General features: G+C 43.6%; 1 protein-coding gene across 20 annotated transcripts in view; it reads right to left on the minus strand.

The window, feature by feature from the left end:
* Window positions 1-4,366: 4,366 nt before the first annotated feature.
* Window positions 4,367-25,835, minus strand: part of APBA1 (amyloid beta precursor protein binding family A member 1) — a 92,350-nt gene continuing 70,881 nt past the window's right edge. For 8 of the 20 annotated variants that reach the window (XM_083701985.1, XM_083701983.1, XM_083701984.1 and 5 more), the window contains 11 exons: window positions 25,693-25,732; window positions 20,828-20,973; window positions 18,380-18,412; window positions 16,547-16,633; window positions 15,951-15,983; window positions 15,675-15,860; window positions 13,985-14,164; window positions 13,133-13,345; window positions 11,787-11,906; window positions 10,366-10,506; window positions 4,367-6,976 (listed from right to left, as the gene is read on the minus strand). In XM_083701985.1, the coding sequence (XP_083558111.1) occupies window positions 6,905-6,976; window positions 10,366-10,506; window positions 11,787-11,906; window positions 13,133-13,345; window positions 13,985-14,164; window positions 15,675-15,860; window positions 15,951-15,983; window positions 16,547-16,633; window positions 18,380-18,412; window positions 20,828-20,973; window positions 25,693-25,732 (1,251 nt within the window). In that variant the 3' untranslated portion in view covers window positions 4,367-6,904. The remainder of the gene's footprint in view (window positions 6,977-10,365; window positions 10,507-11,786; window positions 11,907-13,132; window positions 13,346-13,984; window positions 14,165-15,674; window positions 15,861-15,950; window positions 15,984-16,546; window positions 16,634-18,379; window positions 18,413-20,827; window positions 20,974-25,692; window positions 25,733-25,835) is intronic. The other 12 variants (XM_083701978.1, XM_083701979.1, XM_083701982.1 and 9 more) reach the window with 3 other exon arrangements.

A 25,835-nucleotide genomic window follows, 5' to 3' on the forward strand; every position in this document is an offset into this window, starting at 1 on the left:
ATTCAATCATCTGCAGAAAACAGCAGCAGGAGACTCAGGTGGTTCGCAATTTAATGGAACCATTGGGCCCCTGTACGGGTCACATGATCTCCTGCAATTATTTTGCTTAGTTTTTTGCAGATAAAGTCATTCAGATGCAGAAAGACTCCACTGTGGGAGCAGCGCCGGGGCGGGAGAGTGCTAGAGTCCTGTCTAGTCGGATTGCATGGAATCAATTCCAATCTGTTACCTCTGAGAATGTGGATAGGCTGCTTGGACGAGTGAAACCAACCACCTGTCTCCTTGATCATTGCCCATCCTGGCTCATAAAAGTGAGCCGGGAAGGGCTGGGCTCCGCGCAGTGATGAATGCTTCCCTCCGTGAGGGAGCTTTCCCAGACCCGCTGAAAGAGGCGGTTATTAAACCGCTTCTAAAAAAACATATTTAGACCAGGCCAATATGGCCAACTATCGTCCAGTCTCAAATCTTCCATTCTAGGGCAAAGTGATTGAGCGGGTGGTTGCTGAACAACTTCAAGCATGCTTGGAGGATGCGGACAATTTAGATCCCTTCCAGTCAGGATTCAGACCTCATCATGGGACTGAAACTGCCTTGGTCACGCTGGTCAATGATCTTTGGCAGGCTAGAGACAAAGGTGAGAGCAGTTTCCTAGTTCTGCTGGGTCTCTCAGCGGCATTTGAAACCATTGACCATAACATCCTTCTGGACCGCCTAGAGGGGCTGGGAGCTGAAGGCACTGTTAATACAGTGGTTCCGCTCCTTCTTCCTAGGCCATATCCAGAAAGTGTTGTTGGGGGATGAGTGTTCAGACCCCTGGGCTCTCACTTGTGGGGTGCCTCTGGGTTCCGTCCTCTCCCCCATGCTTTTCAACATCTACATGAAGCCGCTGAGAGAGATCGGGGGCTGGGTGGGCTGGGTCAGTATGCAGATGCTACCCAGCTCTACCTCTTTCAAATCAACCAGTGAAGGTCCTGTGTGTGTGTCTGTAGGCAGTTGGAGGATGGACGGCGGCTAACAAATTGAGGTTGAATCATGACAAGGCAGGAGGCGGGCAGGTGTGGAGGACTCCCTGGTTCTGAATGGGGTAACTGTGCCCCTGAAGTATCAGGAGCGCAGCCTGGGAGTCATTTTGGACTCCCAGCTGTCCATGGAGGCTCAGGTCAATTCTGTATCCAGGGCGGCTGTCTACCAGCTCCATCTGGTATGCAGGCTGAGACCCTCCCTGCCCACAGGCAGTCTTGCCAGAGTGGTGCATGTTCTAGTTATCTCCCGCTTGGACTACAGCAATGCGCTCTATGTGGGGCTACCTTTGAAGGTGACCCAGAAACTACAACTAATCCAGAATGCTACAGCTAGACTGGTGACTGGGAGCGGCCACCGAGACCACATTACACTGGTCTTGAAAGACCTACATTGGCTCCCAGTACGTTCCTGAGCACAATTCAAAGTGTTGGTGCTAACCTTGAAAGCCCAGTATACCTGAAGGAGCGTCTCCACCCCCATCGTTCAGCCCAGACACTGAGGTGCAGCGCGAGGGCTTTCTGGTGGTTCCTTCACTGCAAGAAGTGAATTTACAGGGAACCAGACAGAGGGCCTTCTCGGTAATGGTGCCTGCCCTGTGGAACGCCCTCCCACCAGATGTCAAACAAAAAAATCACCAAACTTTTAGAAGACATCTGAAGGCAGCTCTGTTTAGTGAAGCTTTTAATATCTGAAGGAATATTGTATTTTAATCTTTTGTTGGAAGCCTCCAAGAGTGCCTGGGGAAACCCAGCCAGACGGGCAGGGTAGAAATAATAAATTTCTTAATCTTATGTAAAGCACTCCTTTTAAGTTGTTTGTGAGACGTAACTATTTCAACTATTTCAAAGTACAATTACACTCATCTCTTTAGATGTTAAAAGTAAATTATGCTTCATAATGTTCTTCCTCACTGTGCATATTTGTAAGGGCAAAGCAAGTTAATCTAGTGATTTTCACCAATATTCTTTTATGTCAAAAAAATGGAGGGCTGAATCATTAATTGCAGCTTCTTGTAAAAGTGGGAGTTGTTATGACCATGGAGAGTTCTCTGCCCAACATGGATACAAATATTTATGGAGTTCTGGAAGGTTGTGGAAATGGAAATCAATTAATAACAAGGTAGTTCAATCAGAATAAACCTTCCTAGTTCAACATTAATGAAGTTTTGGCTATAACCTAATGCCTTTTTTGGTTTGTTTCATTTTTTATTGTTGCAAATCTTACAGACATTAGCACTCTGTTAAGTAAAGGAATGTAGCACACATGAATACATCACAACAAAACAGAGGCCAAAAAATTAAAAATAAAGTAAAAAAATAACCACCCCATCCCACCCACAAGCTGCATTACAGAGAAAGGGGCCAGAAACCTGTGATAAGAGTCTGAGAAATTACATTCAATAAATGTGCAGTACCAACATTCCAGGTTCACATTTATATGTAGAGAGAGAGAGCTCATCAAGTTTAGTGTTTACAAGAACAATATTGTTACAAATACAATACTAAACTTCTCCTGACGCATTTCAATGATTTCTATTCACCCTCTTTACAGAACAGTAGTATAAATTTCATATTCTTTAGTACTGTGCTCAGTCCCTATGTATGTATACACACACACACACAAACACGCTTGCCATCTTCAGACACAGATTTCTTTTTATTCCCAGAAGTACAAAGACCTCCCCTCCCTCTCCCCAAAAGCTTGTACTTGAAAAATTCCAAAACATATTGCAAATTATAATGCAATTCAGACACACACATAGAAAAATGGTAAATCAAGAGGCAATTTCAACTGTTTTGTAAACATGGAAGAATTAATAAAGTACACAAGTAGGCAACTATCATTCTTGCTGAGTTTAGCAAACTTGAAGTATAAAATAAATTCTTCCTTTGATCCCAATACAGCACGTAATGCTTACTAGAATTTCTTAACAAGCTGTTAAAACATCAATTTTAACATAACCTTTCAGTCCATATTCTTTAACATTGAGAGGTCTAGAGCTGGAAATCAGGTCACAAGTCAGATTCCCTATGTACAAGCAGCACAACACTGCAACCGTGCTGAGAAATGTCCACATGAACCAGGTTGTATGTGAACAACACACTTGACAATGTTTTTTTGTAATTGTGACAGCACTTTCCCAAACTTCTGCAGTTCTAAGCAGCAGCAGCGGTTTGTCTCCATGTCTGGCTCCCCCTTCACTGCACCTGTGAGGCCCTGTGTGCGATAGCCCTGTGTGTGTGAAAGCAATGTGAAACTTACGATGGAGCAATAAAGGCCAAGCCCAAAGAGGTTTAGGACATTGATAATTTTACTCTCATGTAATAATTTGAAAGACATCGAGTTAAGGACATGGTTAAGTTTCCACCAGTAATGGTCTGATTATATATATATATATATATATATATTTGCTTTCGTAGATTTTCACGGGTACAGGAATGCAGGTTTTGGTGTCCTCGGGTGTCTTCCCGTGTAAAAGTTGGGGTGGCACCCAACTTTTACACGGGAAGACACCCGAGGACACCAAAACCTGCATATATATATATATATATATATATATATGGGTTTTGGTGTCCTCGGGTGTCTTCCCGTGTAAAAGTTGGGGTGTCTAGGCGACGTTTCGACGAGGTCTCACTCGTCATCTTCACGAAGATGACGAGTGAGACCTCGTCGAAACGTCGCCTAGACACCCCAACTTTTACACGGGAAGACACCCGAGGACACCAAAACCTGCATTCCTGTACCCGTGAAAATCTACGAAAGCATATATATATATATATATATATATATCCATTCCAGTCCCATTTATATCCTAGTATCTTGGATGTTTAATAACAGCTGTGAAAAGACGCCTCTTGGTTAAACCTGAAAAAGAAATAGATCTATTCTGTGAGTCAACATGGTTAAGTGGTTGGGCTTTCAAGACCAGCTTTTCATTCAGGGATTTTCTGGAAAAGCTGTTCTGTATATAGAGAAACAAGATTTTCCTGATTGGGTGTCGATAAGATGAATAATGGCTTAGGACAGGCATAGGCAAACTCAGCCCTCCAGATGTTTTGAGACTACAATTCCCATCATCCTTGACAACTGGTCCTGTTAGCTAGGGATGATGGGAGTTTTAGTCCCAAAACTTCTGGAGGTCGAGTTTGCCTATGCCTGGCTTAGGAGGAAGTGTGTTTCCTTGTGGGAAGCGGGAAGAAAGGGCTATAGGTTAGTTGGAGTTGGTAGAAAAAAATGAACAACACTATGTATAATTTAATTTTATATGTTCTCTACATTTGCTACTTTTGCATTTAGTTAAGGAACTTAGGGGTTGTGTGCTGTTGTGTAAAGTCCATTCAAAACATCTTACTGAATCTAGGTAGCCTCAGACTAAGTACAAACTATGGCTGTTAATCTGGAATACCAGCATTACTATCTTTAGAGATCCCATGGCTTAGAATCCCTTTAATTTAATAAAAGAGTTGTGCAGTGTTGTTACTCTGAAGATATTCAATTCCTATATTTCTTTGCATCATTATTTGGCCTAGTCAAAAGGATACTGATAGTTCTCTTTTCTACTGCAACTCCCTATTTCAGAAGTGAAAATGCAATCCTTGCACGCTTCCCATTGTCCCGGTAGAAAAGCTGTAATGACATACACAAAATCCACATTTTTCAAGGCCATTTTTGAGACACAGTGCGGCTTTTTCTCCCTCTCCAACTTTTTTTTATTTACACCTCACTCCCCCTGCATCACAGCTAAATAACTTCAATAGGCTGTAAATCCTACAGCTGAAAATAATTCTTCTGGTTTTGCTTTGGAAAAAATGTGGCCAATTTTTTTGGAAAAAGACTTTGCTTACATACATTTGCTAATGGTGCTGTCCAGGTCCACACCATTTGTGGTGGTGCAATAAAGCAACAGCATCTGACGCCGGCCAAAACATGCAGCCAAATATGCACAAGTCCTGCCCCTCCAGTGCAGAGTTGCCTCTTGGTTTCCGTGGGCTGAGGGGTTAGCCAAGTGAAGAAGATATTGTTGCTAGACTTGTCCAGGTTGAAATATTTCTCTCTCTCTCTTATTATCTCCTATAGGACTACTACAGAGTGAGTCTTTTAAAAGAGGCCCCGTGGAAAATGTGTACTCTGTATCCACAGGGCCTCTTTTAAAGGACTCACCCTGTATATGGGCAATATTATGCAACTGTACATGAACAATTCATTTGTGAATAAAGAAAGGGAATTAACATTCCATTCCTTAGCCTCCCTAACAACTTGTGTGTATCGCAGGGCTTGGTTGTGGCTCAAGCATCTGTTACACAACCAGCTCCTTTCCTTCCTAGAACTTCCATGGCTGTAGTGGGAAGTAGGATCCACATGTAACACCCATGCAGGGCACTGAATCCCATCAGAATCTGCAACATGTGTGCATATCCATGCAACATGCAAACACCCCCAACCCCTTCCCCTGATACATCAGTGTTGCCCTGGACAGTAAATTGGGCTGCCACTTTATCAGTAGTATTCCAGATTTCCTACCCCCCCCCCCAATATTAGGTTCCAGAAATGCAGCTCTCTTTCCTCCAAAGAATACTGGGACCCCTTGAAGAGCAACACATGTATTGTGAATAACACAATCTTTTGTGGGCTCTGCCCCAAAAAGGATCATGCCATAATAAATTTTTAAGTGTTTAAGGTGCCACAGGAGCATATTACAGTCTATGGACTCCTTTGATTTTAAATATTATGACCAAAGCCTTTTGGAATGCTCTTTCATTGCATGAGCATCTACAGTAAGTGAGCATACCCTTTTAGTATCCCAGGCATGGGATTAACTTTACATATATTTATATATATATTTATATATATATTTATATATTACAAAATAAATTAAGTTTATACCTTCCACTATTTTGCTATGGCCCAAAATTAATGAGAAATTTTCTTTTAAAAAAAATTAAATACAAACTTTTGGACCAAAGATATGTTAGAAGTAAACTGGCTCAAAGCAAAACCATTTGGAACTGCATGTAGACTTGCTGAAATACATAAATATCAAGCATACAGTTTTAAAATGTGACAGCCTATCAGCCCACAGACACATTCATACATACACAAATGGAAAAAAGTTAGAAAGTTAAGATCTGACAGCAGTATTGTCCACACACCCCACACTGTATCTGGTGGACCACTCAATCTTAGAAAGTACAGAACAGAAAAGCCATTACAAGAAAAATCATGCTGCACATGACAAATAGGAGACCTTGGGGAGTGTGTGAGGTGGTGGAGAAAGACCTTGCAGCATCATCTCTAGACAATGTACATTTTATTCCCAGAGGATTTTCAGCATGGGATGAGCAGAACCCAGCAGCAGCCCCCTCCTCATAGACAGGTGTTGAGCTACATTAGGAAAGCAGAGCTCACCTGAAAGACAAGGTGTCATCCCATTTCCTTTTTCAAACACATCACAACTTTTTCTTTAGGGCAAAATTGTCAGCTTGTTGCTAACATACACCTAACAGCAGCTATGTAGGATAAAACAAATCTGCATCCTTTCTGTCACTCAAAGAAGAGAATTTTACCTATTTGGTAAAAAGAGCTTTCTAACTTTATTTTCTATCCTAACAGCCAGAGAGGCATAAAATGATGTAGCTGGAACAAGTGTGTGTGTGTGTGTGTGTGTGTGTGTGAACAAGAAATTCTTGGTTAGTTTTCTGTTTTGTGAAGAATTACATAAAACTAGTAGTAAAAAGGTGCAACCCAAAATGTCATCTTGTACACAGAATGATAAAAGGTGAGAAACAAGAGTGAGACATGTTGCTGCAGAAATAAAAATGCAGCACAAGAAAACTCCACTAACGAGGAAAAGTGTCTCCCCTGCACACTGGGTGCGACAACTTTAGATGTAAACCGGTTGTTCCTGTGCGGTCAAGAGTCTGTACATGGCAGCTGGCATGGTCTTCATATGAATCTGGACAAAGGAAAGAAAGACTGGCATCAGTTTCATATATGCGTTTTCCAAACATTCACAGTTAGCCTTCTGAAAATCGAAGGGCTCCTTCCATCTACGCAAGGGATTGAGACCTAGCAGAGGTTCCCACTGGAGGTGGAAAAACGGGATTTTAGCTTAGCTGAACTCCTTCCCTTGGCAGCTTGCCAGCTTCACACAAGTGTGGTACAGTTATCTTCAGTCTTTTCAGACCCAGGACACATCTCTAAGCATGTTTATTAATTTATTTTATAATAATCATTTATTTTTTCCTCCTCACTTGCATCATCTGTATTTCTTCATCTCCTTCCATCTTTAATACATCAACAAAAAGAAAACACTATGGTAGCATGGGGACTAGTTCAAGCAATTTTAAATTGGGATATTATCAAATTGTGGGGTGCAACCTACCTCCACAGCTGTAGTGAATAATAAAATATAACAACAACAACAACAACAACAACAACAACAACATATTTCTACCCTGCCCATCTGGCTGTGTTTCGCCATCCCCTATGGGCGGCTTCCAACAAAAGATTAAAAAAAGATAAACAACAAACATTAAAAACTTCCCTAAACAGGGCTGCCTTCAGATGTCTTCAAAAAGTCAGCTAGTTGTTTATTTCCTTGAGATCTGGTGGGAGGGCGTTCCACAGGGCGGGTGCCACCACCAAGAAGGCCCTCTGTCTGGTTCCCTGTAACCTCACTTCTCACAGTGAGGGAAACACCCGAAGGAAATGTACTGGGAGCCAATGTAGGTCTTTCAAGACCGGTGTTATGTGGTCTTGGCGGCCTTTCCCAGTCACCAGTCTAGCTGCCACATTCTGGGTTAGTTGTAGTTTCCGGGTCACCTTCAAAGGTAGCCCCACATAGAGAGCACTGCAGTAGTCCAAGCGGGAGATAACTAGAGCATGCACCACTCTGGCAAGACAGTCTGCAGGCCGGTAGGGTCTCAGCCTGCGTACCGGATGGAGCTGGTAGAGAGCTGCCCTGGACACAGAATTGACCTGCGCCTCCATGGACAGCTGGGAGTCCAAAATGACTCCCAGGCTGTGCACCTGGTCCTTCAGGGGCACAGTTACCCCATTCAGAACCAGGGTGTCCTCCACGCCAGCCCACCTCTGTCCCCAAAATAGTACTTCTGTCTTGTCAGGATTCAACCTCAATCTGTTAGCCATGATCCATCCTCCAAACGCCTCCAGACACTCAAACAGGACCTTCACCACCTTCACTGGTTCTTATTTAGAAGAGAGGTTGAGCTGGGTATCAAACCCCCTGATCTCCACCAGCGGCTTTATATAGTTGTTAAAAGGCATGAGGCAAGAGGACGGAACTCTGAGGCTTGTGGGGTCACAAGTGAGAGCCCAGGGGTCTGAACACTCATCCCCCAACACCGCTTTCTGGACATGACCCAGGAGGAAGGAGTGGAACCACTGTATAACAGTGCCCATAGCTACCAGCCCCTCTAGATGGTCCAGAAGGATGCCATGGTCAATGGTATCTAAGGCCGCTGAGAGATCCAGCAGAACTAGGAAACAGCTTTCACCTTTGTCCCTTGCCCGCCGGAGATCATTGACCAGTGCAACCAAAGCAGTTTCAGTCCCATGATGAGGCCTAAATCCCAACTAGAAAGGATCAAAATGGTCCACATCCTCCAAGCATGCTTGGAGTTGTTCAGCAACCACCCACTCAATCACCTTGCCCAAGAATGGAAGATTTGAGACTGGGCAATAGCTGGCCATATTGGCCGGGTCTAAAGATGTTTTTTAAAGAAGCTGTTTAATGACCGCCTCTTTCAGCGGGTCTGGGAAGGCTCCCTCGCCGAGGGAAGCATTCACCACCCTGCAAAGCCCATTAACTAGACCAGGTTTCCTCAACCTCAGCCCTCCAGATTGTTTTGGCCTACAATTCCCAAGATCCCTAGCTAGCAGGACCAGTGGTCAGGGATGATGGGAATTGTAGTCTCAAAAATATCTGTAGGGCCGAGGTTGAGGAAGCCAGGCCTAGACCTTCCCGGCTCGCTTTTATGAGCCAGGATGGGCAAGGATCAAGGAGACAGGTGGTTGGTTTCACTTGTCCAAACAGCCTGTCCACATCCTGGGAGGTAACAGATTGGAATTGATCCCACGCAACTTGACTAGACAGGACTCTAGTACTCTCCCACCCTGGCCCAGCTCTCACGGTGGAGTCTACCTCTTTCCAAATCTGAGTGACTTTATCTGCAAAAAAACTTTTACCAGGCCCCGATGGCAGAATTGTTACCAGGCCCCGATGGCAAAGGTGGTTCCGCTAAATTGCGAACCACCTTAAAGAGTCTCCTGCTACTATTTTTTGCAGATGCAATAGAGGTGGTGAAGAAAGTCCTCTTTGCTATCGCTATCGCCACTTGGTAGGCTCGATGTTGAACTCTAACCTGTGTCCAGTCCAATTCATAATGGGTTTTCTGCCACTGGCGCTCTAGCCGTCTCAGCGATTGTTTCACCGCCCTCAGCTCCAGGGAAAACCATGGGCTGTCTTGGCTCCATGCAATCAGAGTGGACGCTTCAGAGCCAGACAGTCGATAGTCCTGGTTAACTCCCCATTCCAGCAGGCCACCAGGGATTCAGCTGAAAGGCTATCAACATGGGATAAAGCATCCCCTACCACTCTCTGGAAACCTTTTGGGTATCCATTAAGTGGCAGGGGGCAGACCTTGCAAATTGGTCCACCTCCCTGCAGAGGGGAAGGGTCGCAGAGAAGTCCAGTTGCACCAGGAAGTGATCTGACCATGGCACTAGAGAGCTGGACCAGGGAGAGCCAAATGAAAATGCCTTCTCAGTGAAAAAGCTCACTAGGTTTGTTAACCTAGGTCTAGCATTAGGAAGCACCATGAGCCCCGGAAGCAAACGCCTTGCCTGCTGGGCCCCTGCTGCCACTTGCCCCTTCTTCACTGGCAGGAAGGGACCAGAGCAGGTAATCAATACCTGACACCTGTAGGGTAAGAAGGAGGGCCACCTGGCTCTGACGGGAGTGGAGAAGGCCCTTGGCTTCCATTCAGCTGATTGCGGCATCATATGTTCCTGTGAGGTAAGCCAGAATGGTGGAGGATCTTGAGGGAAGGAAGCCAAGGGCTCACCTGAGCCCTGAGCCCAGTGCCTTACCCCTTAGCCCAACATATCTAATCAATTTGATGTGAGAATAAGCCCCAAGTTGCTGGAAGGAAAAAAGAAAACATACAGAGGTAAATGTTTGTACAACTAGATCCATGGCCATTCAATGTACTTCCTGAGAAAGACACACACAGCAGGAAGGGCTGACCTGCCCACACCTGTGATCTCCTTTGGTGCCAAAATGGCCGGGGGGGGGGGGGAGTGAAAATTGCCAGCTCCTACCTCACCAACAGCATTTGAAAGAATGTGAACAATCTTTTCATGAGGTGTTGCTACAACACTTTGCCCATTTATTTCAATGATTCGGTGACCCACTCGTACGCCTCCTCGCTCTGCTATGCCTCCTCGCATAAGGCTACAGATCTGGAAAGAGAAGATGCAAAAGAATGACAGCACACCATGTGAGGCCCTGGAACCATGAAAAGGCAGGAGCTGCCATTAGACCAACATTATATTCACACATCAGACATTAAAAACTTCCCTAAACAGAGCTGCCTTTAGATGTCTTCTAAAAGTCAGGTATTTGTTTATTTCCTTGACATCTGATGGGAGGGTGTTCTACAGGACGGGCGCCACTACCGAGAAGGCTCTTTGCCTGGTTCCTAATACAGTGGTACCTCAGGTTAAGTACTTAATTCGTTCCGGAGGTCCGTTCTTAATCTGAAACTGTTCTTAACCTGAAGCACCACTTTAGTTAATGGGGCCTCCTGCTGCCGCCGCGCCGCCAGAGCACGATTTCTGTTCTCATCCTGAAGCAAAGTTCTTAACCTGAAGCACTATTTCTGGGTTAGCAGAGTCTGTAACCTGAAGCGTATGTAACCTGAGGTACCACTGTACTATTCAGTATTAGGGATGATATTTACAGAATCACTAGCAGCTTCAGTGTTATCCTGGCACCCTGAACTTACTCCTCACTAACTACAGCCACACCCTCACACGTCAACAGATTTCAGCTGCCATGCTTCTGGCTTTACCATTAAACATGGGAATATTTCTACCACATATCCCGCTGCTGGAAAAGCAACAAAGTGCACTCTGCAATCCCCTTCAGTTACACTACCCCAACCCACAAGCAATATTATTAACATCTCAATTTCTAATATTTAATTACTAGATATTATTCCTTCAATCAATGATAATAATTATATTTTTTTATTTATTTATACCCCACCCATCTGGACGGGTTTCCCGAGGCACTCGGTAGCTTATAGAATATATAAAATATAATAAAGCATCAAACATTAAAAGCTTCCTTAAACAGGACTGCCTTCAGATGTCTTCTAAAAGTCTGGTAGTTGTTTTCCTCTTTGACATCTGACAGGAGGGCGTTCCACAGGGCGGGCACCACTACCAAGAAGGCCCTCTGCCTGGTTCCCTGTAACTTGGCTTCTCGGAGCAAGGGAACCACCAGAAGAACCTTGGAGCTGGACCTCGGTGTCCGGGCAGAACGATGGGGGTAGAGACACTCCTTCATTCATTTGCTTAACTATCAGGTCCTTAATGTTTATGCAAATAATAATGCTTTAGCTAAAATTCAATACATTTGTATATTAAGTGCTTTTGAAATCAACTTCCTTTTTTATTAAAGAAAATATCAATAGAGCTAGGTTTATAAACAGTTAAGAATGTCAAATGCTACTTACAATGCCATTCTGAACACTGAAGCCAAGTTGATATCTGAGGTCTGGTCTTCTGATAAGGACAGTAGTTACTGGAGGGCATCTGACTATATTCAGCTTAACTCTAGCCTGGTTTTTCAACCCCTTGAAAACAATATGGCAAATAAAATTTAAAATTAATCTTAATTTGTGCTGGAACATTACACTTTAGTTCAACTCAATGTGCACTATGGTACCATTTGCTCCATCATCACAATTTAAGAACATGCACAGCAGAAATACAAACTCATGTTACAGAACTTGAATGATAACTAATGCAAAGAGTAGTCACACAATAAAGTGTAGCTACACAACTTCATCCAAGAAAAGTTGCTGCAGTGGAAAGGGATTCAGCCACACAGGAGTGGCTCCCACAGCACTTTGGAAAAATTGGAATTTACTTTAAGCCACTTCATTTCATAGAATTGTAGAGCTGGAAGGGATTCCAAGAGTCATCTAGCCCAACCTCTGCAGTGTAGGAATCTCAGCTGAACCACCAGGACAGATGGCCATCCAATCTCTGCTTGTTAATCAAGCAAAGATACATGCACGTAGATGTGGGAAGACAAGAAAGTAAATAAAACTACAACTCTGATAGTAGGAAAAGGCTATTGTGTGTGCAAAGACACACAAGGTCCAAGAGATTTTCATTCTGTTTTATAGCTTCCATATTTGGGGTGGTTGGTTGGCTTTATTTATACGTGGAAAAGCATCAGACAATCCAGACCCAAACATCGGCTGTGTTGCATATGCCCACCCCTTTGCCTTCCCAGCCAGAAAATGTCCCAAGGTTCTGTATATACATGCAGTCCTTCCACAAAGAATCAGAAAAGGCCAGCTGAGCTTCTAGCAAGTGCCCCATGGCACATTATGCTTTTGTTTTTAAAAAAGTCTGAGAGTTCATATATTTCATTTTGATGACAGCTATCCTATAAGCCGTACGTTGGTACTGGGTGGTGTGAGAAAAATGATTGACATGTATGGACTGGAAAGCAGATTTGATTAACGTGTAAAATACCTGGGCCATGGTACTCCTGAACAGGTAATGGCGATCCCAAATGCAGAAGGTATTTTCCATCTGGATGGAAACTAACAGCTAATGTCTATGCATTAATTGGTCACAACACCCATTTGCACACAGGCTCCTCTGGGTCATCCTTTCATGCTCTAGAATGTCATCATCTTAACAGCTTGCTTTCATGGTGCAAGGCTTTCCACGTGTGACCACACCAAAACATCATCCCACTTTAACCTGCCAAGGAGCCAACAGCCTTCTTCCCTGCTACACCCACAGTCAGGAGCCCTTTCGAGACTAAGTCTATTTTCTGTACCTTTATGATACTCTGACAGGTAGAGAGTGGTAGGCCAACCAAACTGGTCCCGTTGATGGACATGATTTGGTCCCCTATGTTCAGCTTCCCCGATTTCTCAGCTGGTCCTCCATGCATCATATTTGCAATGATAACAGTAGGCAAGATGGATCCCCATCCGGACTCTACAATTACTACACCCAGAATTTCTCCCTTCTGCTTCTCAATGAAAACCTGAATTAGGAGAACAAAAAACGAGAAGAACCTGAAACCTTTCTCCTCTAGGAAACCTACAGAATAAATGAAAGTGCACACACTTCTCTCTTGCAACTAAATCAGTGAAGGCATCTGGAAGATTTACATCAATAAAAATATGTATAACATTATTATCTGTGCAACAGTGGAGTGGAATAAAGCAAAGGAACTCAGCAGGATTATTATTATGGGCTTAAATGACTACGAATTACATCTTCATAAAGTTATTTTTCTACAAAGTTTAGCACTGTATCTCTCAAGCCAGTTTCAGACATAGTGTTTTTGAAATGAGCTCTTGCAACCCCCTGTTACAACCACATAAGTGAAAATTCTGAATGCATTAACACTGCAGGCAAATTTTTGAAAGCTGTTCCTTAAAAAAAAAAAAATACATGGCAGATGGTAATCAATTCAATCTTGATAAATTTAGCACTATCCTAAAAATATAGAAAAGTGGGGTGTGAGAGGAGGAAAGACTGGCTGCTGATATCCCACGAGTGGAGAAGCAGGGAGAGAAGTCATTCTTGAGGAACTCCAATGGCTGTATAATTGTTACTAGAATTGGGCTGCTCAGGGGGTTATCAGCTCAAAGGCTTTGTTATTAGAATGCGTACATACATCTTTGCAATTTTCAGACTTAGAGAAGTGGATCAGGTCGTCATTGTACATGTCTTGGGTGTTGAGCAAGTCACTGTATTCCTTCTGGCTCAGGTCTTCTGGATTTATCCCATTGGCCCTCAAGAATTCCTGGTAGGCCACACTAAATGCCTGACCTATGGACTGTGCAATTAGCTGTGCCTGTAGCAGTTGCCAAAGGGGAGGGGGAATGAAACAGGAACAAAATCAGACATACCAAATTAGTTCACAAAATCAAGTGGAAGCTGGAAAAGCTTTAAAAATGATGCAACTACAGAACACACATCAAGATGCTTCTTTTTTATTAGTGGTTGCTGAATCATTTGGCTCACTAAGGGCCATGAGGTGGGCAAAATATAGTGAGGGCCATCATAAAAATTAGCCTCTTGTTCCTCACTTCACTAGGGTCTCCTCAAGTACATCACTGCATAAGAGAAAAAGATGATTCCTAATTTGGGTCATACTTGCAATTTGTGTTTCTGGGTCTGCTCTGTATTCTAACCAGTTCTTATTCTCACCAACTCCAAGAGTAGTCTGGATGGCACCTTCCAAATGTCATGGAACAGGGGTCGGCAAACTACAGCCCAGGGGCTGGATGCGGCCCACCAGGCTCGTAAATCTGGCCTGCGGACCCTGCTGCCCGCTCAGTCAGTCCCTGCACTGGGCTAAATCGCCGTGGCATTTCCTTGAAAAGAAGCCAAGAACGCCTCGCTGCGCAGAGACTGACTTCTGCGATGCTTACGCAGCTTCGGATTGGCTGCAGGAAGTTCCTGCAGCCAATCCAAAGCCTCACCGCCTGTGCGCTTAGGTAAACCCGGCGCAGCCATGGACGGAGAGGCCGGCGGGTGGGCGGGGGGTCTGGGCCGTGCCATGGGCATCGTGGCGGGTGTGTCACAGGGCTTCAGCAGGAGCTTGGCGCCCATCTTGGCGCTGCTGCTGGCGTCGAGCTCAGTGGCAGCACTGGAGCAGCTGGAGGGCAAGATGCGTGCCGCCTGCTCGGCGCTCTGCGTGCGCAGACTGCCTGCCGACCTGGCCTCGGACAATGGGCCGCAGCGTGTGGTGCACACTGCCTGGGAGCTCTGAGGACGGGCCAATGGAGCGGCTGCTGCCCGTCAACAACGCCAGTGAGCGGGCGTCATTGAGATGCGCTCCTGAGTCCGTGCAAAGTGTGTTCCTCCTCCAGGTCCGGAGGCAGCTGCGGGACCGGCCTGCAGGTATTTATATTTTTCTAAATATAGTCCGCCCCCCCCCCACAAGGTCTGAGGGACAGTTGACTGGCCCCCTGATCAAAAAGTTTGCTGACCCCTGTCATTGACTATAACTTCAGCCCCAGCCATCATGGCCAATGGTCAGGGATGATGGGGGTTGTGGTCTACCAACATCTGGAGGGCACCACAATGACTGCCTGTCCTGAAAGAAAGGAAGCCTTTGTTCTTCCTCTCTTTGCTCTCTTCCTCTGTTGTCATTGTTTCCATCTCAACCCATATCCAGCTGGGATCATCTGGGTCAGCTCTCCCCATCTGGCTGGTCATTCCAGTCATCAGTCACTGGCCACTCCCCAGATGACTGAAGGAGAGCCTTCTCTTGCACTGTGATCAGTAGCGGTTGCATTTGAAAGTGAGAGGAACAACTCTTTGCTCATTTTCAATGCAGAAACAATAAAGCTCCTTACATCCTCAGATTCAAAGACATGGCAGATCATTTTATACTGTCTCTTCCCATCCTGGGAGGGATGAGATGCCTCCACATTATCCTGGGAATTAGATCTTGGCATTCGCCTGCGAGCCATCAAGACGACTATATTCCCAATATCTGCAATGTAGGAAATGGTCCTCAGAGGATGATCCATCATAGTTTCCTAGAGAAGACAAACCTTCCATTAGTGTTCTTTAGCACTAACACATAAGAATTTAAAAAACATTGGCATTCAGTGCACACAAACACTTACGTTTTCCACATTAAAGGGAATTTTCATCACCTCCTAAAAGCAAAGAACAGTAGAAGTTCCCACTTGCAAGATCTCGAATTGCAGCAGTATGAGGTCAGGATATCTATACCTCTTTGCAGAAGGCAGAAGCTTGTCTGATTTTGGACTACAGCAATCTAGCAGTACTTTTCAGGTACATTTGTAGCCCTATGCTCCCTCCCCCATAATACTTATTTAAACCTAAAATGCTAGAACGCGTTTACAAATCTAGCATTTTATTCTTCCTTGTCAAACTGATATTTCTCTGCATAACTTTTTTTTTAACCTTTCTTAGAGTAAGCATCTGCAGAAATATTTAGCTCATAAAAGTGGAGAAATAACCTTTGTGAAATGAATGACAAAAATAAAACAAAACTATGTTGATAGCTCCTTTTATAAAACATTCAGGGTGCAATGATCTTCCTGCCTCACTTCACCCCCTAATAAATGATCTAAAACATGCTACCTTCAGGTTAATAAAAGGAACAAATGCAAATAAATACAGTATATGGGTGATGAATCAATGATGATATGAGAACACTGTCTTGTCTTGATAAAGTGATGGGTATTTGCTGTACCTGAGTGTCTGCATTCAACACTTTTATTCTCTGCGTTGAGATGAAGAGGTCAACTTCTGTCATGGGCTGAGATTCACCTTCAGGGGCCTGCAATTAAGGTCAGAGTTAATCAGCAACAGCAACAACAAACAAGCATTTGAGGAGAATCCGTGAACAGAACTGTGTTAGATCACAATTCAAAAAAGCCTTAGGACACAGTCATCAGAAGAGCAATGCAACATGTAGCATTAAGATAGCAGAAGCTAATGGTATGCATAGAGGTACAGAAGCTGTCTATAGGGGTATGAAATGTGAGTTACGAGCTCAAGTCAGTACTGTGCACAAAAGTGTTAATTCCCTACAAATCTCTTGCCCTTTATCCCTGTTCCTTTCAGGGGAGGCTAGACTTGTGCTCTTGCACATATCCCTCCTCCTCTTTGCCACACATAGAAAGAAAGTACTGTGATGTTCACTGCCATAACTGGGAGCTCTCTGAGCCTATGAAGTGACCAAGAGATGCTTAGTGGGTTCAAGGAGAGCCTGAGTATACACAAATCTCTGGTATTTGTCTTGATTGTTAACTTCCTAATGTTGCAAGAATGTCCTTGACCGGCAGTGGGGGGAACTCTATAATCCCATCTGTTAGAGAAGGAGTAGTCAGCATGGTGCCCTCAAGATGTTATGGGAGTCCAACTCCCACAAGAGCTGCCAGCCAACACAGCCTAGAGTCAGGCAGGACGGGAGCTGAAGCCCAACCAGGTCTGGGGTTAGCTCTCTATTACAGAGTGGTTATTTAACAGAGTTAAGGAAGATGGCATAGAGAAGAAATGGACAAGGATATATACAGTGACCTTTTCTCAATGGCAGCCTTTTTATATTTGAAGAATAATTTTGCATTAGGAAAATTTGGAACTTTTGTATATATCTATTTAAAAATTGTATTTAATAAGTGAATGAATGAATAACCTTGTCCTTGGTACCCCAGAAGAATGGGACAAGAGAGGGGAGGGTAAGGTAATGACCCCAAAGTGCCCAGCTCTTCTCTCCTTTGATGATTATTGTATTCTGAGACAGTCCAAAAACACTCCTTTTCACACATGCCAGTTTACATTTCCCCCCACTCGTGGTTGTTCTGGCAAAAAGAGTAAGTCACAAAGCCAGCAAAAATGGAAAAAATGGAAAACGAAAACACCCAACACACCCAAAGATCAGAGTCTGTGATGTATAATACAGGAATGTATAATGCAGTTCTGGTAGAAGAGTCCTTGTGGTCACTAGAGGCTAAACGGTTAGGAGCACAATTTCGTACAGTAAAAATTGGCAAAATTTTTAGAAAAGCACCTAAAAATTCGATTTAAATCCTACAATGATATGTATTTAGTAATCTTAGTATAGTATATAATTTTATGTCTATAAAGGTTTGGGGTTTTTTGCATCCAGCAATTTAATAACCTCCATGAAATCAAACGAAACTACCGTTTAAACACAAGCTGAAATGCACAGTTTTAGAAGCATACCATTTGATATATTTAAAACCTTTCTCAGTCAGCTCTATAGTTGGAAGATAGTTTTGGGAAAAGCCTATTTTCCATTTAATTAAACCTTTCCATTACCCTACTTTGCATTACCCTACTAACATGAAATGGCTAATGGTAAACAACAAAGAGTAAACCATGCTACTGGTTATTTGAAAAATGTCAATTTATATGGGGGTTCAAACAAATTGTAAGAAAAGGTTTGCTGGATACAGAATTTTTAAAAATAAAATGTGAAAATCAAAAGAAAGAAATGCAAAAACAAAACAACAAAAACAAAAAACAGGAAAAACATCAAGCTGATGAGTTTGTACTGCACCTTCTTTCTGCTTTTGGCTAATTTCTGGGCCATCTGCTTAGCATGTAATAAACAGAGACAGGAGAATAGTTAGAGAGGTACTTTCAGAGACTCCAAGTCAAGTAGGGATCTAGAACATCAGGACTATGACTGCCATCTAGCCAAATTAAGTTCTGCTTCATAATTCAAATTTCACACAGGAGAGTAAAGTTTTATAAAATAACCCTGTACATAGACACCAGTCGAGAGAGGAAGGCAGACAGACAGACAGAAAAAGGAAAACATTTTGCCTAGTAACTTAAAAAAAAAAAAAAAGACTAGCTGTCTTAAAGGAGAATCTACTGTTGAGAGAGAAATTATTCTGCTAAAGAGCAAATTCAGCTGTTGCTACTGAATACATATGAAACATCATTTCTTAAATCCACAAGAGAAAAGTAATCCAGCCCTGGCACTCCAATACAGCCAAACTCCATCCAATCCTAAACATGGTACTAGAACTCAATATAAGCAAATGAGTCTTATTTTTGTGGAGGCTGCTTGAAAACATCCTCAGCCAGATGGTTTGCCATGTAGATCCTTGGCCTCCCCTTCCAAGGAGAAACAGATGCTCACCCTTCAGGTTGCCCCCTGCTCTACACACACAGAGGAGTTGTCCTGCAGAGGATGTTGCAAGCCACCTCCACTTGGCAGCTGCAACTGTAAACCAGCCTTTGGGCAACTGACAAATGGCTATTCCACTGGAGGGCCACAGGTAAATGAGCTCCTGAGCCCCCACAGCTTCCTGGTGGCAATTGGCATGAGCATGGCAGATTTTTTAAAAAACCGTCCCCCTCCAGATGAGCAGCACTGCTAGGAAATGGTGTGCCTCCGTCAACTCCTATACTGGGTCTTCGATGTGTATGTACTAAAGGATCACACCATATGGAGGATACCAAGACCAACCGTCTAGGATTCCAGGTGTTATGTACTGTATGAATGGCTAGCAGCCATTTGGGCCCACAAGGAGGAGATGTTTTGACACAAAACTGACTTGAAAACTGATCAGAGGGACATGGCACAAAGCGGCTGTCTCCCAAACCATGCCCATCAACCCTCCACACAGAGACTTAGGTGCCACACTAACAAAAATATTGAGAATTCATTCCAGATCTTTCACAAAAGTTGATTTTTGTTTGTTTGTGTGGCAGGAATTTTTTCTTTGGGGGGGGGGTTACATCATTTCAGAATACTAACTGAACAATGATAACATGTGAATGCATGCCAAAAAAATCCAGAAAATATCAGCAGCTCTACTGCTACAAATGGTCAACACAGAAACCCTGAATGTGGAGCTGAGGCATAATCTAGGAGGAGTGATTGTACAGATGGCTAGAAAGAACACAAAGATGTGGGTCTAGACAGAAGTATTTCTGTTGTGTCCCTTCCATGCTGTGCTCTAGAGACACACACTCCTTTGGGGAATGGCCATTCTGAGGCACCAAACAGAAGCCTGAACAATCTCAATGAGCCAAGCTGGTCCTGACACCAGGACTGTTGCTGCCCCCCCTGCTGGGCCAGAGGGGAAGGACAAGGTCAGGAACACCCAGCACCCTTGCTGTGAAGGTGGTTAAAGACTTCAATGAACCACTAAGGGGCCAGAACCATCTAGGCCTCGCCAGCCACTCAATGTGCCAGGGGCTGAGGCACGGGGGGAGCAGCGCTCTCAGTTACTGGCACCAGTACAAAGATAACAGTTTTGGCAGTTTGTGCTGGATAATACACAGGATGGATTTAAAATACTATTAAAATACATTTTTTAAAATACAAAATATACTGTACGTATCTATACTTCTTATAAATTCTGTGTTTATGTCAGATATCTACCAGAAAATACACAAAATGCCATTTAAAACTTCTTCAATCTTACCAGCACATTTTTGAAAAGGCTGCCTAGATTCAATTTAGCACTACTGTATATCAGTATTTTTTCCCTCCCTGCCTAGTAAATCCTCAGTACCCATTCCATGGTCATCATGGTCGTGTGAGCACCTTCTTGGGCTTGATCACAATGCAATAGATGTTAAAACAGCAAGACGGTGTATTCAGTCTCCCAAACCATCCTTCCTTCACCCTCCAGCCCACTGCACCCCCCACAGGCCTCTCAAACTATTCGGAAGTCGGCGTACAGGGCTGAACACTGTGGATGGGTTGGATAACCTGTGCCTAGAATAACGGTAGAAATATTAATTTCTCTCCAGAGACCCCTTTTATTCAGATTATAAGGATTATGTAATAACGTCCACTGCTGTATGATGTCACCCGCAGAGCATGAAAACAACTTATTGTATATGAAAAAATGACCTGGCAAATTTTGGGGTCCAAACACAAATTACTACTAGACTGCATTTCAGAAGGGATTTTAGGCATGCACCATTCCTAGATTCAGCTTTGACTCTTCCATAGAGACAGACAGTAAGAAAGATTCCTCACCTTGATTCGGCTCACAGCTTCCTGAGCCTGCATCATCCTCACATTCTTTGACGGAGTTTTGTCTGAAAGAAGCTGAGTAGAGCCAAGGTAATTGGCAGCAAATATGATTCCATCAATTAAATCTTCAGGATCACAGGGTCCAGGAACTACAGGATGGAAAAATTGAATTACTGAGCAAAATTATGCTGCTAATGGGAAAGAGAGAGAACCCTCCACAGCCAGAAGCAAAGGCTTTGGACTGGTTGAAATTCATCATGATAGCAAAAGATCAGATACAATGAGAGGAGACAAAGAGCGACCAGCCTCTCTGTCACAGAGACAGCACTTGATAATCCAACCTGACTCTTACATTTGCTCATTCAGTTGAAACAAAAGTTCACCCTGAAGCAAAATAATCTCAATGGATTTTTCTCTTTCCTTGTCAGAAAGGCACAAAGCACTGGCTTGGCCCCAACCCCACCCACAACCAGGGTTATATAACATCAGATAGGCTAAAAACAAGGTGCAAAATGACACACAGCTGAAAATGCAGCTTTCTGTGCATGTGCAGAAGCATACGGGAAGCTAAATTTCTCCTGTGATGAGGACGCATCCAGTCGCCTTTCTGGTGTCAATGAGGCAGCACAGGCTGGGTTTCTCTGCAGCCACCTATTTGCTGAGCAATTATGGCTTTACCAACGGAAGCTCTGCCCAGCTTCTTTGTGGAAGCAATGTCTCCTTTCCCCAGATATCACCTGCATCTTTCCAAGGTTTTCTCTGCAATAACAAAGGCTAGACACTGATATGTACCCAGCAAAGGCAATCATAGAAAGAAAACATTAACCTAGACCCACACCCTGCCCCAAATACAGTGGAGACTGGTCCATGCCAGTGAATGTAAAACTGCCCCACCAACCTCAGGCTAGCCCCCCCCCCCCGACCTGCCTTACAACCAGTCCAGGGAGAGTCATATTGGTGTTGCCCTTGTAGAACACAGGAGGAGGAGGAGGAGGAGGAGGAGGAGGAGGAGGAGGAGGAGGAGGAGGAGGGGAAACTAAAATTAATTGGCTCTCGCTCCACTTAGCAGAGGGACTTGTTCCCTACAAGTCCCAGCAGCTGCCCCTGACCAAATAGCTCTCAACTCAGGAGATCCTAAAAGGTATCCATAACCTGTTAAAAAACTACCTTAGCCTTAACTCAGTTTAGCTGGACTGACTACAAGTCTATGACTAGCTCCTAAAATTATTTGATAGATTATTTGTTTTTTGTGTTAAATTAACTGGCTTGTTCCTACAAAGTACATACAGTTTTGCACATGACAGCAACACAGTGTACTTATACCCTCCTTTGGACAGAATATTCCAGCTTAGCCATATAGTCCTGGTGCAGGGAAGAGAAAATACACCAGTCTGGCTAACAAACGACACAGCTTGATCTGCAGGCCAATGAGATCTTCTTTGCTTTCACTGCCCCCAGAGGAAAAAAGGGTACATTATAACTCAAATATGAGAAGAATCAAAAGAAAGAATATGCATGTGTGAGAGAGATAACTGTGGGACTTCTGTATTCACTTTCCACTTTAGGTGTTCCCACTGCCAATAACCCAGTGTTACAAGCTGTGCAGAAGTACAGTCGCAAAAAGAGAAAACAAATGTTATCATTGTTCTCTCCCATACAGGTTTCGGATTCTAGCCTTTTCTGGCATTCCAAGCCAGATGATCTTCAACACAATACAACTTCTCTCTTTGAGAATAGATTTACAATTAGGTTGAGCACTCTAAATCATAGTCTACTTTTTTTTGAAAACTAAAAAGCAGGTTTGGAAAAGCTCAGCATAACAAATGATAGGCTCAAGGACATATTTGAAAGCAGGAATTCAAATTGGAAACCTGGCTTATTGTAAATCATGTTTGTGCTTTAAATGTTCAACGCCCTTGCTCAGATTGTATGAATCACAGAACTGTAGAGTTGGAAGGTACCCAAGGGTCATCTAGTCCAACCCTCTGCAATGCAGGAATCTCAGCTGAAACCTCCAAGGAAGGAGGGTCCACAACTTCCCGAGGGAGACAATTCAACTATCAAACAGCTCTTAAAGTCAGAAAATTCTTCCTGTTTAGTTGGAATTTCCTCCTTGTAATTTGAAGCCATTGATTCGAGCCCTACCCTTCAGAGCAGGAGAAAACAAGCTTGTTCCCTCTTCTATGTGACAGCCCTTGAGATAGTGGAAGATGGCTCTCATATCTCCTCCCAGTCTCCTCTTTTCCAGGTTAAACATACCCAGCTCCTTCAAGCGCTCCTCGTAGGGCTAAGTTTCCAGACCCTCCTCTGCACACCTTCCAGCTTGTCAACATCCTTCTTAAATTGTGGTGCCCAGAATTGGACACAGTATTCTAGGTGTGGTCTGAGCAAGACAGAATAGAGTGGGACTATTACTTCCCTTGATCTCGGCACTAGACTTCTGTTGATGCAGCCTAGAATAGCATTAGTTTTTTTGCTGCTACTTCACATGGTTGACATGTTAAGCTTGTGGTCCACCAAAATCCCTAGATCCTTTTCATATGTATGGCTAGTAAGCCAGGTGTCCCCCATCCTATATTTGTGTATCTGGTTCTTTCTGTCCAAGTGCAGAGCCTTACATTTGACCTTACTGAAATTTATTTTGTTAGTTTGGGCCCACTTCTCCAACGTGTTAAGGTCATTTTAAATTTTGATTCTGTCTTCTGCAGAATTAGCCCCCCCTCCCAGTTTGGCATTATCTGCAAATTTGATGAGCATCCCCTCAATTCCTTCATCCAAGTCATTTATAAAAGCATTGAACAACAATGGACCTAGAACAGAACCCTGTGGCACCCCCCCCCCCGCCACTTCTTGCCAGGATGGCGAGGAACCATGAATGAGTACTCTTTGAGTTCTGTCAGTTAACCAGCTACAAATCCAACCAAGAATCTTAAAAAATGATTTATGCTGAAAAATGTAAAAGCATAGAGTGTGTAATAGATAATTCCACAATACAAGAAGAATTTGTGGGGGTTGAGACAAAACACTGTCAACTGAAAAACAACAACCATCAATAAACAAATTAGTATTCAATAAAACATAATTTTAATGATGCAATCTGTTAACCAATTCAGCTGGATGCACACAATTATAAATAGTCCATAACTTAGTCCAATACTATCCATGTTTCCAGTGGGTTTAATGGGATTTATTTGTTGCTAAGGACATTATAGGTCTGCAACCTAAGGCAATTTAATGTTCACAGAGGATATATCTTCAGGCAATAGTAGAGACATCAGAATATAAAGAATAATGTTCTGAACAAAAGTCAGAATTGAACAGTGTTGGACTAAGACTGATCCAACCTCCACTAAGCCAAGAATCTTACACCAGGGGCAGACACTCTCCACCTAACCTACCTCACAGGGTTTTTGAGGGTGTGAGAAGACCCAGGTACGCTCTCCTGAGCTCTTTGGAGGAAAGGTAGGATATAAATGTAATAACTAGATAAATTTTAATGTACCTAAACCAGGGGTGGGCTAACCTGTTGTTGGACATCAAGTTCTATCAACCCCAATCAGCATAGCCAACAGTCAGGGAAGATGGGAGCAATATTTGGAGGCCAAAGGTTAGCCAACCTTTGGTTAAACAAAATACAAATTTATGTACTCATTAAGTAGTTTACTGGTTACTGGTTTACTGGTTGTGCAACTGAAGGCTAATATTCAGGTGACCATTAACATCGGCATATAAAAGCCCCCAGAGAGCTTGTTCGCACAAGACATTAGGACAGAATTGAGTATATAGTCAAAAGCATGCAGACAACATTATTGTCACTATTAGTTTTAATTGTGATTATTAATATTCACAAACAAAACTGCCTGAAAATGCTTTTAGGCCCCAATCCATGTTGGACATAGTGCACCAACACAAGCATGTTAGCAAACTGGATGTATTAACCCCAAATCCAAGTGGTGTCCTGGCCCTTCCAGAAGGGCTCCCAGTGGAGGGAGGGACGAAGAGCCATTTCTGCTTATTTCCCCTCCCTCCTGGCAGTTTCCAGCACAGCAAAACAATTGATTCCAGAGAGTTGGGAGACCTTCAAAACAGCCTGGTGTATCGAAGGGGGTACAGGAAGCTTGGAGCAGGGAGGGGAAGAGGAAGAAATTGGCAAAACGTGGCTCTCGCCTTGTCTTCCATTAGCAGATGCCCTCACTGAATTGAATGCCCTTCCGTCACTGAAAAGCTGCCCAGGGGATGTAAGCTGAGGGTCATTGGGTCATCTTCCTCTGGCTGAATTTGGCCTGGAGGCAACGAGAAGCTGAACCCAATGCAAGGCTTAAAATAGGAGGTGGGGTTTCTCTTAGAGGTGGCCCACATGGACCAAGGTAGACATGAGTCTGACCGTGGCGTACAAGGATTTTACTTTACGAAATAGCAGCCCTAGGACTACAGCATGGGAGAAGACACTTTTTTTAAAAAAAGAACTTCGCCCATGCCATTGTCCCTACATGGAGGACTCTGAGTTATCATTGTCATCCAGACAGACATCAATGAGGGCTTTTCTCCTGAGGCAAATATCAGTTGCAGTGTGTAGGGAGAGATCCAGGAGCGAAAGGAACAAGCTACGCTAGAACCTTCTCCCTGGTGTGCCCGGGTTGTCTTTCTTAAACTTGCAAGTTTTGTTTCTAATGTGACAAAGCCTCTCCACCGAGTGCTGGCAAAAGCAGTAGAGGCCCTGCATTCTGCTCTGTGTGCAGAGAACAAGCACTTGAGAAAGTTACTAAACAGACTGTGTGAATGGATTAACACCTGTTTTTAACTCACATTTCACTTATATGAAAAGGTTTTAAAACTTAAAGAGAGAGAGAGAGATTTTGATAGCTTACCTTCAACATAGGTTGGGAAAGAAGCCAAGCTTTTTCTTGACTGTAATTAAGACAAACAGGATATCAAACTAAGCTAAGCATGCTGAGGTATGCATTAAAAAGCTTTTCATGCAGAACTGGCAAAGTTATTCATCACACACTGA

This window comes from Podarcis gaigeae, assembly GCF_964106915.1.
Source record: "Podarcis gaigeae genome assembly, chromosome: 11".
In the NCBI taxonomy this organism is placed as follows: Eukaryota; Metazoa; Chordata; class Lepidosauria; order Squamata; family Lacertidae; genus Podarcis; species Podarcis gaigeae.